The 15,766-nt window shown below is 36.4% G+C and overlaps 2 protein-coding genes across 2 annotated transcripts in view; both read right to left on the bottom strand.

Moving 5' to 3' along the window:
- The window catches only part of LOC113521036 (serine protease 3-like), an 11,621-nt gene extending 8,239 nt beyond the window's left edge, over positions 1–3,382 (bottom strand). The window contains exons 1-2 of the mRNA XM_052901710.1: positions 3,270–3,382; positions 2,341–2,383 (exon numbers count right to left, since the gene is read on the bottom strand). Of these exons, the coding sequence (XP_052757670.1) occupies positions 2,341–2,383; positions 3,270–3,311 (85 nt within the window). The 5' untranslated portion in view covers positions 3,312–3,382. The remainder of the gene's footprint in view (positions 1–2,340; positions 2,384–3,269) is intronic.
- A 2,572-nt stretch (positions 3,383–5,954) lies between these two features.
- Positions 5,955–14,474, bottom strand: LOC128202220 (serine protease 3-like). Its single transcript, XM_052901709.1, has 8 exons — positions 14,376–14,474; positions 13,085–13,127; positions 11,257–11,419; positions 10,911–11,080; positions 10,258–10,359; positions 9,112–9,257; positions 8,696–8,804; positions 5,955–6,294 (listed from the first exon to the last, which is right to left on the bottom strand). Exons 1-8 carry the CDS (start codon positions 14,421–14,423, stop codon positions 6,086–6,088), a joined length of 990 nt encoding a protein of 329 aa, XP_052757669.1. The 5' UTR covers positions 14,424–14,474; the 3' UTR covers positions 5,955–6,085.
- Positions 14,475–15,766: the final 1,292 nt, after the last annotated feature.

Here is a 15,766-nt window from a genome sequence, read left to right as displayed (position 1 = left end):
GTAAATTAACACCATATCCCACCCTTCAAACCAAAACATAGCCATGCAAACACAACTGCTTTACGGTTGAAACACGAATGGGACAGAGGTACCCAAGCAATCAACTTTCTTATTCAAAATCAATTATTCATATAGACTTATTGCTAAAAGTGCTTGTAACTTTTAAATCGTCAATGTTTTTAATTTACTGTTTTTAAACTAGTTTAGTTAATTTTGTTAGAAATACAATTTAAAAATCTTTTCTACTAGTTATCCAACGGATGCATCTGAATAGAATAAGGCATCCCAAATTATCATGTAATCGTTTGGGTCATGAACGCAGTAGTGGACTAATGAGGGACGATAGAAGCAGTCCGCCTCGCGACTTTGATCCTGGGGAAGGGGATCCTCCACACGCAATTTTTTCTTATATATATATATATATATATATATATATATATATATATATATTATGTATGTTTATTTAAGTCTAATTTAAATTTCACTGAACAAAAAGTTTGTAATGTTAACTTCTTAACTGGGTGCCTCTTTCGGATTTTTTTTAATGGATGATAATGGAATGGTAACCCCACCCGCGCTATCAGTATACACCGGCGGGGCACCAGTGAAGGATGATAGGTGAGAATGATGTAGGTCAGATAGCCCATCGTGACGAATTCAACAAGAATTGTTCACGATGTTCCAGGGGGAACCACGTGGAAGTCGACCTAATAAGGCATATTGCTAGCAATACGGCTGTCAAACTCCATTGCTGACAATCCCTTTCCCCCCGCCTCATTCGGGTTTGCCGCCCGAGTCCCCAACGGGCTTAGTTCGCCACTGCATGGATGTATCGGGTAATAAGTGAGAATGAAATCAGGTCAGTTGGCCAATCGTGAATAATTCGCCGGGAATTAGCCACGACGGTCTCCAAGAGGGGTCGATTGGAGGTCAAGCTGACGGGATATAACGTTAATAGCTAAGAAAACCACTGTCTGACCTTGTATCTTTCAGCAAGTCAGAATTATAGACATACTTTCAATTGTACGCAATAAGGTTTTCAAGAAACTGGCCACAAATTATAAACACATATATTATAAACTAGCTGTTTCCCGTGACGCGGCGCGCCTGAATTCGGTATATAAAATAACCTATGAGTTAAAATATGATATACATCATAACTGATCATAAAGTTTTAGCCAATTCAATTGACCGTTTATTTTATAGCGTTTTATATGTGATTCTTTAGATTGACGTAAACGCATTAGTGAAAACCGCTTTCCAATCGGTTAAGCTGTTTCTGAGATTATCGTGCACAAACGTACAGACAAATAGACAAAAATTCATTGTTTTGAATTCTGTTGCGTTCATAAAGCCCCCTTATAATAGCTTTTCTTATGTATCGTCTATGTATAGACAGCGATCAGTTACAATTTTATTATATGTATTGATTGATTAATTTGTATATGTAGGTGTAAAAAGAAAGTATATATATATATATATATATATACATATATATATATATATATATATATATATATATATATATATATATATATAGTTTACTTGACGATAAGTTACATTCTTATTAATATGAACTATTCTCTTTTTCAAGTAGATTCGCCATGTGTAGTTTTTAGCGTGTGGGAAAACCCATCGTAGAATAAACATTTTCATGTCTAACTATATACCTATTGAAGGATAATTAGACAAAGATATTGTTATCATTTGAATATAGTTTTCAATCGATTTAGATAAGTTAATGTGACTAGTCACGCCAAAACAAAAGTAATTGTGGCGAAAACTTTACATGCAAGTAATTTATAATATATATATATATAAATATATATTATATATATATATATATATATATATATATATATATATATATATATATATATATATATATATATATATATATATATATATATATATATATATATATATATATATATAGATGTACTCATACTACATTTTCTTGATTTGTTTGTACCTACTTAACATATTTCTATCTATCTATTCTATTTAAGAGCTGCGCTCTTGTCGGTGGAACTCTTGCCATATTTAAATATCAAAATATATATTTTTTTTTATAAGCCGGCAATCAAGCATGCGGTTCACATGACGGTAAGTGACTACCACCGCCCATGATCACCCGCAGCAGCAGTGGCGATTCAAGTGTGCTGGCGGCCATTTAATTATACTTGTATATGTAATAAGTTTATTGTATTATCGAAGCATTTGGCGTTCCATTGTTTCTGCCTACCCTAATGGGAGACAAACGTGACAGATATGTATGTATGTATGTATTAAGGCACAAAAATTTTAAAGGTAGAAATTTATAGATTTCTTGTTACTAACCTCTCGCAATTTCAGGAAAAGTGAGGGAGGAATCGGCAAATACCTGAAAAAAGAAGACTCCTTTTATCATGCTATATAGCTAAATTTTAGGTAAATTTTTAACCGTTTTAAAAAAGTTTTTTTTTTTTTGTTTGTTACCTAATAACTCTGTCAGTTCTAAAGTTATAATAATTTACATAAATGACTGACTGGTAGAGAACACCGTCCGGTGTTCAGTCCGCTAAATGTACATAGAATTTTACTGTGCATTAAACTATAAATATAAATAAATAAATCTATTTGTAAATTAATTCATATTGTTCCTTACAGTAAATATTTCACAATAATATCAAATTGACATTTTATTTATACCGATTTAGACAATACTTTTTTCTAAAAGCATTTTATCAATCAAGTGGTTTAATTTTTAAATCAAAATAATTCGATCAAAATTTTATAATTTCTATCAAAGTCCCTGTTTCTCTTCAGATTTCTCTTGCTTCATCTACTTTCAAAGGTGAAACTTTAGTTCCACCTCTTGCATACCATCCAGTTCCAGAGACTCTAGACTTCTCTCTTAAGCAACAGATACGTATGATCTACTTATTTGATCACAAACCCATAGGTCAATCTAGCTCCTTCTTAGTAACTATATCATTCCACTTTCCCACTGTATATTTGTTCCATTTTTCTTTCGGTGCAGAATGTTCACATAAAAAAAAGAAACCTAGTAACAAATAGATACTATTTATTACAGAGGAATAACACCTGAGTTGAGTCCTCAGGAATAACAACGCATGGGGGGTATCATGGGCGAAACAGTATACTCTGTTATGTCCATGGTACTGCTCATGTCTATAGGCGACGGTCACCACTTTCCATCAGGTGGGCCGTCAGCTTGATTGCCATTCTATGTTGTATAAAAAAAAAACTTTAAAAATACTATTTACCGATGTCCCAAATACAGCAATCACCACAGCAACACGCCACATCGTTAGAACTTTAACTACAGACTAATTAGTAATTAATACAAATTACGTCGATTCGCTGCAGAGGATTATGTGATTAATATATCAATTTATTGAAATTAAATGATAAAAATAATCATTAAAATAGATAATTAATTAATTACAAATAGCTAATATCAGACACGTAAAAAACGTCTTTGTACGAGATTATGGATATTTTAGTCTTTTTTTTTTATACAACTTAGAATGGCAAACAAGCTGACGGCCCACCTGATGGAAAGTGGTGACCGTCGCCTATAGACATGAGCAGTACCATGGACATAACAGAGTATACTGTTTCGCTATGATACCCCCCATGCGTTGCCATTCCTGAGGACTCAGGTGTTATTCCTCTGTACCCAGTAAATTTACGCCATATCCCGCCTTCAAACCGAAACACAGCCATGTAAATACAACTGCTTCACGGTAGAAACACGAATGGGACAGAGGTACCCAAGCAATCGACCTCTGGTAGTCTGCTTTTATAATAATAATATATTTTATTCGCTTTAAATACATGATAATAAAGCTCTTATTGAATACGTACAAAAGTTGTCTGCGTGAAAGACTACTATTTGAGAGTATTTTATGTACAGTACAATTTTTTTTTTATACAACTTATACAGGCAAACAAGCTTAATGGCTTATGGAAAATGAAATGGATGGTAAGTAGTAACTGTCGCCTATAGACATGAGCAGTACCATGGACATAACAGAGTATACTGTTTCGCCCATGATAACCCCTCATGCGTTGCCATTCCTGATTTATTATGTGTACAGCAGAATTATTAGGTTGTATATAGCAGTTATATTCAATGTTTTCTATGATCTCTATGGTGTTATGGCATCTTGCTTTATCATCAACATAGTATAAAATAAAGTCGCTGTCACTGTCTATCCGTCCCTATGTATGCTTAAATCTTTAAAACTACGCAACGGATTTTGAAGCGGTTTTTTAATAGATAGAGTGATTCAAGAGGAAGTTTTATATTTATAATACATGCATAATATAGTACCGTACTTTTTAGCGTGACCATTTTTTCAAAATTGTATGTTCGTACTTTAATCAGTATTCAGGTTAATTTTTAAATCGCTCTGTACTAATATTTAATATCAGCATTGCACCCGTGTGAAGTCGGGTCGGGTTGCTAGTATGTTAATAAGGTATCAGATTCGATTCTTGGTCGATTCAATTTATTCCTTCATACGCGTGGAGACAAAGTATATTGCTAGTAATGCGACTTCTAGCATCCAATTTTAACTATCCCTCTCTCCTTCCACTCCTCTAACGATTGACTTGTTGACTTCCTAATTAGATGACGTAAATAAAACTTCAAAATGTTTTATAATAAATTTTTTAATGAACTAGGTGTTATCTTGCGGCAGTCCATGTCATTGGTTGTTTTTTTTAGAATTATTTTGTTTAATTCCGCTACCATTAGTATGTGTGTGATTACCAATACTTTTTCTTTAAGGGCTTTTACCTTCTTCTCGGTTTCTAACGTGAAGCAGTTGTGTTTGTATAGCTGTGTTTCGATTTGAAGGTTGGTATATGGCGTGAATTTACGGGGTACAGAGGAATAACATCCGAGTCCTCAGGAATGGCAACGCATGGGGGGTATCATGGGCGAAACAGTATACTCTGTTATATAGGCGACGGTTACCACTTTCCATCAGGTGGGCCGTCAGCTTGTTTGCTATTCTAAGTTGTATAAAAAAACAAAAAATCAGCCCTATCGTACCCAGGACAGAAATCTCAAATAAAGCTTTATCTACTGCCAACACTTAAAACTTGACCATCACTATTACAACCAGAAGTTTCACAATCTTCCATATTAGCCTACAATGTAAGACTGTCATTTACTGTAAAAAGTGCACGTGAATATGCACGTTTCGCAACACATGTATCACCTCTAAACGAGGCATCTTCAGGCAAATTATTAGATCCCTGCTCGGAGGTGATGTTTTAAGAGGGACGCTGCTGCCCATCCCTCGACTATTAAGTTTTTTTTTATCCAATTAAGAATGGCAAACAAGCTGACGGCCCACCTGATGGAAAGTGGTAACCATCGCCTATAGACATGAGCAGTACCATGGACATAACAGAGTATACTGTTTCGCCCGTGATACCCCCATGCGTTGCCATTCCTGAGGACTCAGGTGTTATCTCTGTACCCGGTAAATTCACGCCATATCCCACCCTTCAAACCGAAACACAGCCATGCAAACACAATCGATTCACGGTTGAAACACGAATGGAACGGAGGTACCCAAGCAATCGACTTTTGTACAAATACCTGGAAAGATTCTCTTCATAACTTCAGCCATAACTTTAATTAGTGTTATAGTAATCAAAGTAAGGACTCGAACAGCTTGGGTCAATGATTAAGGAGTAGGTAACTTCTTCATTTTAAGAAATTCTTTTTAATACTTCACCTATAACCCATCTTATTCCATATGATACTTATTTTTATGCCAAGTTAGATTAACTGGTCTATTTTTTTGCGACGCATGTTCACCACCACTACTATCAAACGTTGTTTTTGCCTAATGTCTTAATTTTATTGTGCAATAAATAATAAATAAATAAATAACCTTATTTACTACTTGGACAAATTAAATAGTGAGTTAATCTGTATAAATTACGTTTACTGTCTTGTAATGAAATTAATTAAAAATAATTAAGTTTTCTTCGTAACCTCGGCCATAGTTTTAATTACTTTTTGTATTACTTTTTGAGTTATCGTTTATGTCAATATTTATGTATATACAAGATATTCCTCGCTCGAATCCTCTTCACTGCTTGATTCAATTGAGCTTTCTTCAGATTCCTCGCTCTCTGAATCTGGTTCAAGTGTTGTAGCTTCTACAGACTCCTCAGATTCAGTTGGCTGTTCGTACTCCCAGTCAAAGTTGATACCAGTTACTTCGTAGTACCACTCGTGGTAGTAGCCTGGACGGACGAAACCTGGCAAGAATTTTGTTTTATATACATGTTTAATTTGAAATCTTTAGTATGTTCTTAAAGGTGTGTTCAACCAGGGCAACAAATTAAGAAATGCTTCATGTCAGTATTGTCAGTGAGTTGATGTAATAGTTGATGAAATAATGGGAGAGTTGTCGTGTAGTCCTGGCATAAAATGGGCCACCCCTTCCTATCCCGTGGGTGTCGTAAAAGGCGAGAACTTCCCTTAAATTAATGGTCGAGGGATGGGCAGCAGTGCACTTCTTGGAACATCACCAAAGCCTAACTGTTGTTGTCAACCCGCCTCCCAAAGTGGCAATTACTGGCATAAACCCTCTTTATGGGGGAGATCTATTCAGCAGTGGACAGTAAATGGCTTATATCTAATGATAATGATGATGATTGTGAGGAAATCCTTTGACATTTTTAATATACTCAGAAATAAACTCAGCACTAATTACAGGTTACTCGATAATTAGTATATCTCACAATATTTATATATATATATATATATATATATATATATATATATATATATATATATATATATATGTTATAATGTTGCTATAATTATTTCACATATTTTTCACCACATCTGCCCTTCATATGCTTTCTATTTTTACCTAATGGTTAGCTGGTGGAGAATGCCATATGGCATTAAACTCGCTACTTGTACAAAGTTTTATTGTGCAATAAAGAATAAATAAATAAAGCAAAGTTGGAGTCACTATTCTCAATCTATGAAACTAAATCAAGTATTGCTTGAATTAATGTAGGCAGAATGGACTATGGTCGTAGCCTATCCAAAAGAGCGCATTAGAAAAACTCTTTTGTGACGTCGTTGAGAGAAAATGGCGGAATGGATATCATCAAAGGCTTTTTATCCAGGTACTTAATAGGAAAAGATAAAAGATAATACCTACGATATGTTTCAAAAAGAATAATAACAAATATGAATAATAAATGACCATTAATATAATATTTAGTAATGAAATTGTATAATATTAAATGTGTCAGACCTAATTTGATATTTTTGGATAGGTATAATAGTTCTAGTGTGACCTAAATATTATGTAGACTAAATTACATATTTAAAATAATATGATATTATCAATAGCTGATAACTAAATTAAAATTATATTTATAGATAGATAGATAATTTATTTGCATTACTTACTTACAGCACAAAAATTTTAATATACATATACAAAAAAAGCGAGATAACATAAATGATAAAAAAAATACATAAAGCTAAATACAATTTTCGTTTGTGAGTGTGCCATAGCAATACAAAATGGCTACAACTCAGTTTATTGCTTCGATCTCAAAATAGCAAAGAACTGATATTCTGTTGCGGCCAAAAAGAAATTTATATCTTAATTGTTATGATTGGGTAGCATTTATTATTGATAAATTGTGTAAAAGTTGGGACATTTGCCTACTGTTAAAAGGCATACTACAGTACTGTCAGCTTAAAACAGTGTGGCATCAAAAATACCTGTATTATCAGATTGTATGACTGCATTTTCTACTCTATATTTCTTTTAACATTTAAAATTTGACAAGATCCACTTGGCTATACATATTTTTTTAATGAATAATAATGGAATGTTAGTGTAGGTAGTGAAACTGGCGGGGCAGCACCAGTGAGGGATGATGGATGAGAATGAAAAGACAGGTCAGTTAGCTTATTGTGATGAGCAAACCTGGAATTCAGGACAACGGTTTCCAGGGGGACTATGTGGAGGTCGATCTGATAGGGTATATTACTAGCAATAGGACTGGTAGTCCGCATTACTAACAATCCCTTCCCCCCTGGCTCTATATTAAGACTGTAACTATTATGTATTATTATTATTTGGGGTCGGCGTAATATTTTTTTTTTTATATTACAAAAAGATTTGGCTTATAGTTTTACGACCAGCCGCCTGCCTGACGTCAACCCTCTTTGGGAATGCATTTGTTGGTGTTCTCCGTCACCTACGGTATGGAGGAAAAATGAAGGGAATGTTGGAAAAGCGTAAAGGAAATTGCTAAATAAGAGGAATAAGGGACTAATGTGGAAAAGGAAAGGGAAGGACACTGCAGTTGCGGAAAGGACTGCTCGGGAGGACAGGGTCGCACCCGTATAGCCTTATTCTAAAATGAAAATAATAATAATAAGCCTTTTTACCCCCCTTCAAAAGGGGGGATAAAGAGGTTTCCTCAGGGTCGGCAACGCACGCGTAATACCTCTGGTATTGCAGGTGTTCATAGGCGACGGTAACCACTTACCATTAGGTGGGCCGTATGCTTGTTTGCCACCTCAGTGGTATAAAAAAAAATCTGACAGATTTTTAGAAAAAGACACCCCTGACACTGAACTGCACGTATTATGCTTAATCTATGACTTTATAGGACTTACCAGCTGGAAAATTGGTGTGGCAGCCCGTTCCTGATACGAACGATGTGACTCCAACTTCGCTCAGCTCACCATCTTCATCAATTACTGTCAATGGACCACCACTGTCGCCCTAAACGTAGAAATCAGTCAATCAATCGTAGCCTGCTGGGCAAAGGCCTCCCTCATTTAAATGAGGGATTTAAACGACGAAATATTTTAATAACAACAAATAAGAAAGGTAACAAATAATCATTCTTATACAAATCTAACGACATCAATAGATACGTTATCGCTTACGTATCCTTGAGATAATTTTATACTAATACCTATTCATATATAGGCTAACAGAACGTATCTATTGATTGATCCATTTACCACTTGTTTACAGGGCCAGGGTTATAATTCACTACATTTAAGGATTTAAAACTCATTGCCACCTGGCACGTAGACTGGCTGCTGACGTTGTAGGCACTGGCACAGATCGTAGTATCTTGGATAATGCTGCTGCCTCCGAATGCAGCCAAGCAGACGATGTTAGAGGTACCAGTTAAGTACACCCAGTTCAAATTCTCAGGTGCACTTGCTAGAATAAAAAGTTCCGTAGTTAAATAAAACAAAGGTTCTGACCTAAAGAAGACTATACAAAAGTGGTACAGAAGTCGAGTATCTTTGTTTCACTCGTGTTTCTGCTGTCAGTTATACAGAAATGCAAGCACAGCTAAGCAACTGTTTTTTTTTATACAACTTAGAATGGCAAACAAGCAGACGGCCCACCTGATGGAAAGTGGTAACCGTCGCCTATACACATGAGCAGTACCATGGACATAACAGAGTATACTGTTTCGCCCATGATACCCCCCATGCGTTGCCATTCCTGAGGACTCAGGTATTATTCCTCTGTACTCAATAAATTCACGCCATATCCCACCCTTCAAACCGAAACACAGCCATGCAAACACAACTGCTTTACGGTTGAAACATAAATAGGACCGAGGTACCCAAGCAATCGACTTTTGTACAAAGACTCCCTCTGGTGCTCTTGCATGGCTGTCTTTCGGTTTGAATAATGAGGTTTTGGAGTGAAATTACAAAATACGAAGGCATAACACTATAATCCTCAGAACAAGCACTCAATGATCATGGACGTCACTATTTATGATAATCATTGGCATAAAAAAGATCCACATATTGCATTTATTTTATAGACATGTCATCACATTATAAAGAAGGATAAAGAGAAAGGAGAGATAATACAATTAATTAAGGGAGAGGGAAATTCAAAAGCCTGTCAAGCGTGGCAACTATTGGCAAAACCCTTCAAAGAAGAGCCTTATGCCAGCAGTTGACAGTTAAAGTCTGATATGATGATGATGATGATGAAATTAAAAAAATCTTTATAGTAAGTATTATATCACAGAAAAGGGCAAACGCAAAATGTCAAAAGTGAAACCTATATATCCAATACATTCAGGATAGCACCCGTCGCCTTTTCATTCCACGTCTCAGTACTTTTCGCTGTGTTAACAGATTTGTCAGACCATAAACCCAAGCTCATATAGAATAATATAGCCCAATCTGTTTACCCCCAGTCCAAGTGCGTCCCCAACCGCTGGCAGTCAGCCTCACGCCCGCATAGTTACGGTTTCTGGCCGCAGAGTTTTGAAGCCTGATCGGTTGTACGTAATCTGCAAAAACATCAAGTGGTGAGATATTACAAAATTTGAAATTGGCACAGTATAGCTGTTAAGACTCGAGCAAATACATTTTATGGTAATTTTTAATGCCGTCAAATTTATGATCCGTCTGACGATGTATACGATCCTGTAAATTATGAACCCTTACAGTAATAAATGTAGTAGTTACTGTACCTTTTTTTTTTTTTTTTTTAACTAGGGTGAAAATCTTCAGAAAGAGACCCATCCGCCGGCGGGACGACAAATGGGTACTGTGGGATTTTTACCCACTAAAAACACCCCGGAATTCCTCTCAGCGCCGTGTGCCGGTGATTGGGCCTCGCGATTTGCAATCGTCCCGATCACCGGCGGCAAGTAGTTACTGTACCTACTAATTTTACTGCTAATTTAACATAAAGTTTGAAATCGAAAAGCAAATAAGCTGATTTGTGGCATAAATGCCACTAACTTATTATATACTTACTAACTTAAAATAACTTATCCAAATATCATGCACGAGAATTGAATTAGAAGCGCTTCAAGAGTTACAATAATCTACATACCATTAAACACGAGAGCTCGTCCAAATCTAATGAGGCCAATATCATTGGGCTGCACCACTGACTGTAGGGCATCGATGTACGAGGGATGGTTGTAGTACTGCGTGGCTTCAAAGAGGTGGACGGGCCGAGTGAGGTTCACGGCACCGGCGCGGATGACGAAAGTGATTCGGCTGCAAAATCGTAAGTAAAAATGGAAACAAGACATAATAATGAGAATAAGAGATCATTTTACGCTCTCTCATTCTCATTTTGCTGCAAATGCTGACAGCTCATCTATTAAAAAAAAATCAATAAAAAACATGTTCCATAGAAGAACAATATTGAGCCCTGAGTCCTGAAAACTCACTTGGCCGTGCAGTGGGCCGCGGTGAGGCCCCATTCGTTATGGATGATGGAGCCACCGCAGGAGTTCACTCCGCCGGCGGCGTTCACCATCCGCACGGACAGCTGGAACGGCAGCTGCCCGGGCTCGGCCTCCCATCCTGACACTATACGTGTGTCACTAGCACCTGTAATATTACGACGTATAAATAATAATAATAATTAGCCTGCAGTCCAGGCCGCCCCTTCTTTTCCCATGAGTGTCGTAAGAGGCGACTAATGAAACTAATGGAACCAGAGGGAGACTTTGTACAAAAGTCGATTGTTTGGGTACCTCTATCCCATTCGTGTTTCAACCGTGAAACAGTTGTGTTTGCATGGCTGTGTTTCGGTTTGAAGGGTGGGATATGGCGTGAATTTACTGGGTACAGAGGAATAACACCTGAGTCCTCAGGAATGGCAACGCATGGGGGGTATCATGCGCGAAACAGTATACTCTGTTATGTCCATGGTACTGCTCATGTCTATAGGCGACGGTTACCACTTTCCATTAGGTGGGCCGTCAGCTTGTTTGCCATTCTTAATTGGATAAAAAAAAACTTAATAGTCGAGGGATGGGCAGCAGCGTCCCTCTTAAAACATCACCAAAGCCTAACTGCGATTATTGGCAACCGCAGTTAGGCTTTGAAGATGTTTTAGGCGGAACACTGCTGGCCATCGTGGCAACTACTGGCAAAACCCCCCAAGGGGATGATTTGTGTTCAGCAGTGGACAGTTAAAGGCTGATATGATGATGGTGATGATAAATAATTATAATACGTGCTACATTATCACACCAAGCGATGGGGACCTTTCTCCTGTCGCTGTTTGTTAGTGATGGTGTCTAGGAACCTTATTTTAGCAATATGGGGTATGTGAGGTCGACAGGTTTAAGTAAGACTAGCTGCCCGTCCCGGCTACGCACGGGTAGATATTTTTACATTTTAAAAAGTGGCCACTAAGGCTGCACACGCGATGGAAGCTTAAAAATGGAGTAACTTCTCCCGTTTTCCAACATTTCCCTTCACTGCTCTGCTCCTATTGATCGTAGCGTGATAAGAAGTATACTATAACCTGGCCAGGAGTATGAAGAATAATTATACTAAGTTTCGTTAAAATCCGTCGAGTAGTTTTTGTTTCTATAACGAACATACAGACAGACAGACAAAAATTCTACTGATTGCATTTTTGGCATCAGTATCGATCACTAATCACCGCCTGATAGTTATTTTGGAAATATATTTCATGTACAGCATTGACCTCTCTACAGATTTATTATAAGTATAGATATAGATAAATATCACGAGTACATATGTACCAACCTGAAGGCACTTAGCATATTAAACACAGGGGGGAAGGGATTGTTAGTATTAAGAGGTTAGTTCTCATTGCTAACAATATACCCTATCAGGTCGACCTCCACGCGGTTCCCCCTGAAAATCATCGTGACTAATTTATCGATGAATTCGTCATGATGGACTAACTTTTTTTTTATACAACTTAGAATGGAAAACAAGCTGACGGCCCACCTGATGGAAAGTGGTAACCGTCGCCTATAGACATGAGCAGTACCATGGACATAACAGAATATACTGTTTCGCCCATGATACCCCCCATGCGTTGCCATTCCTGAGGACTCAGGTGTTATTCCTCTGTACCCAGTAAATTCACGCCACTGACCTACTTTTTCATCCTCACCATTCATCCCTCACTGGTGCCCCGCCAGTGTATACTGATAGAGCAGGCGGGGTTACCATTCCATTATCATCCATTAAAAAAAAACATATTGAACGCTTGAATTACTAGTTACTGACCTCTCGCAATTTCAGGAAAAGTGAGGAAGGGATCGGCAAATACCTAAAAGAAAAATATAAAATCTTGCTTAACTTAATTTGAATATCTGTCTAGATCTCTTATAAGGTCTACGGGGAAAAAATTGGTTAGTAAAAGCCAATCTTTTAGTTATATCTTTTAGTTCATCCATGTTCACAACTCGTCTTATGCGTGCAAGCTGGCTCCAGACTCAAGTTGAGTTTGCTATTAAAAAATATAGATTTTTCCAGAGGGAGACTTTGTACAAAAGTCGATTGCTTGGCTACCTCTGTCTCATTCGTGTTTCAACCGTGAAGCAGTTGTGTTTGCATGGCTGTGTTTCGGTTTGAAGGGTGGGATATGGCGTGAATTTACAGGGTACAGAGGAATAACACCTGAGTCCTCAGGAATGGTAACGCATTGGGGGTATCATGAGCGAAACAGTATACTCTGTTATGTCCACGGTACTACTCATGTCTATAGGCAATAGTTACCACTTTTCGTCAGGTGCGACGTCAGCTTGTTTGCCATTCTAAGTTGTATAAAGAAAATAAAAAATAAAAACATTATTAAAGACTAGCTATGCCATAAAGATTGGCCGTATGGTCCCGCCATAGAATAGGCCACCCCTTCCTTTCCTGTAGGTGTCGTAAGTGGCGATTAACTTAATGGGAGAGGGACTGGTAGCAAAGTCCCTCTTAAAACATCTCTAAAAGCCTTATTGTGATTGCCAACCCGCTTGTCAACCGTGACACTACTGGCAACTTACCAGTTAACCCACCAGTTAACTCACCCTTATGGAAATGATGATAAAGCTTTGGGGACTGTAATTATTTCCCCTTTCACTTCATTTTTATCTTTTCGTGACTTCCTAAAAACGGTAGGTCCAGCGCCGAATTTTCCATTAGGCAGTGTATGCAACTGTCTAGGGACCTCTTATCGACTAGGGGTTTCCTATCGGCTAGGGGCCCCTACGCCCCGTTAAGAAATTTTACTCGTGAATATGTATCTAAGAAACGTATATATATATATATATATATATATATATATATATATATATATATATATATATATATATATATATATATATATATATATATATATATATATATATATATATATATATATATATATATATATATATATAACCAAAAACTACTCAGATACAAGTGAAATAGTAGCATTAATGTCCATATTTGATGAATTGATAAATGTCTATTTAAAGTCGATTAAAACAATAATTAAAACAATGGTTGGATATGTGTGTATGTATGTTATATAAAAACTATTTACCGATGTCCCATATAAAGCAATTATCACAGTAACACGCCACATCGTCATAACGCAAACTACTCACTAATTAAAAGTTAAAACTACAAAAAATATATCTATTCTGTGTGGAGGATTATTTGATAAAAAAATTTATCGACATTACAATATCGTTTTAATCATAAAAATACATAATTAATCAAAAATAACCAGAATTAGTCGCGTAAAATATGTCTTATACGAATTTATCAGTATTTTAGTCTAATTTCGATTGTAAGTGTAGGTTAAAAAATTGCTCAGTGTGGCAACACGAGGGCGGCAAAAATGTTTTCAATTTTTCACGCCATATTTACATTTTTTTTTAATACGTTTGTTCCGTTGTGGGACCCATATTTACTATTTTTTTTTTATATTATTTTTAATTTATTCATAACCATGGATACAAATCCTTTAGTCGCAGATATAAATGATATTTACAAAAAAGGGAATACAGTACAAATTACCATATAAAAACAATTAACAATATCGATAACAGGAGGGAAAGAGATTGTTAGTAATGGAGACTAATAATCCCATCGCTAGCAATATACCCAACCACAGGTCGACTTCCTCACGGTTCCCCTGGAAACTATCATGGTTAATTCCTGATGAATTCATCATGATTGGCTGACTGGCCTGTTTTCATTCTCATCTATCACCCTTCACTGGTGCTCCGCCAGCGTATGCCGTTAGCGCTGGCGGGGTTACCATACCATTTTCACCCATCAAAAAAAAAACAAAGGTCAGTTGTTGAATGTTGTTTTGACAGTCAAATATAATATGTTTTATGTCTTAATTGTCTTTAAAACAGTATTTACACTTATTGTCACTAGCAATATAGAGTTGAGGTGAACTGGAACTAAGCAATGCCCGAAACGAAGGCGATTGATGATCGTAATAAACTTCCTGCCGCAGTATTTAAATTTGCTATACCAAGGTTTAATTGGTAAGTCTCTCTGTAACTCCGCATACTATTTACCTTTAATTTCAGTTGTTATATCCCAATGGTCCTTCCATATTTTTGCTAAATCACTTTTAAGTAGTCGGTAATAACCTGGGAACGGAACTTTAAACATATCCGAGTAATCCTCATCGTGTTCTCGGCGAGCCGCTCGATCTACAACTTCTTTTTTTTTAATAATAATAAATTTATTGCAAATTTTTCTTTATTGCCATTATTCTGGTATAAAATTATAATGTTAGTAGTACATATATTAAGAAATAAATACACTGTAAAGTACCCGTATGCCTGGCAATAGGTACACATTTCTGTTTTGCCAAAAATTGACTGAGAGAATGCTTTATCATTTTAAGTCCATTACGTCCAGCATTTTTTTTGCAATGGACGTAATAAATAAATAATAATGATGATGATG

The sequence above is a fragment of the Galleria mellonella genome, unplaced genomic scaffold (genome assembly GCF_026898425.1).
Source record: "Galleria mellonella isolate WM207_F2 unplaced genomic scaffold, CSIRO_AGI_GalMel_v1 utg789, whole genome shotgun sequence".
Classification (NCBI taxonomy): Eukaryota; Metazoa; Arthropoda; class Insecta; order Lepidoptera; family Pyralidae; genus Galleria; species Galleria mellonella.
The sequence above is the reverse complement of the archived record's forward strand: the minus strand, read 5'-3'. Positions and strand labels throughout refer to the sequence as shown.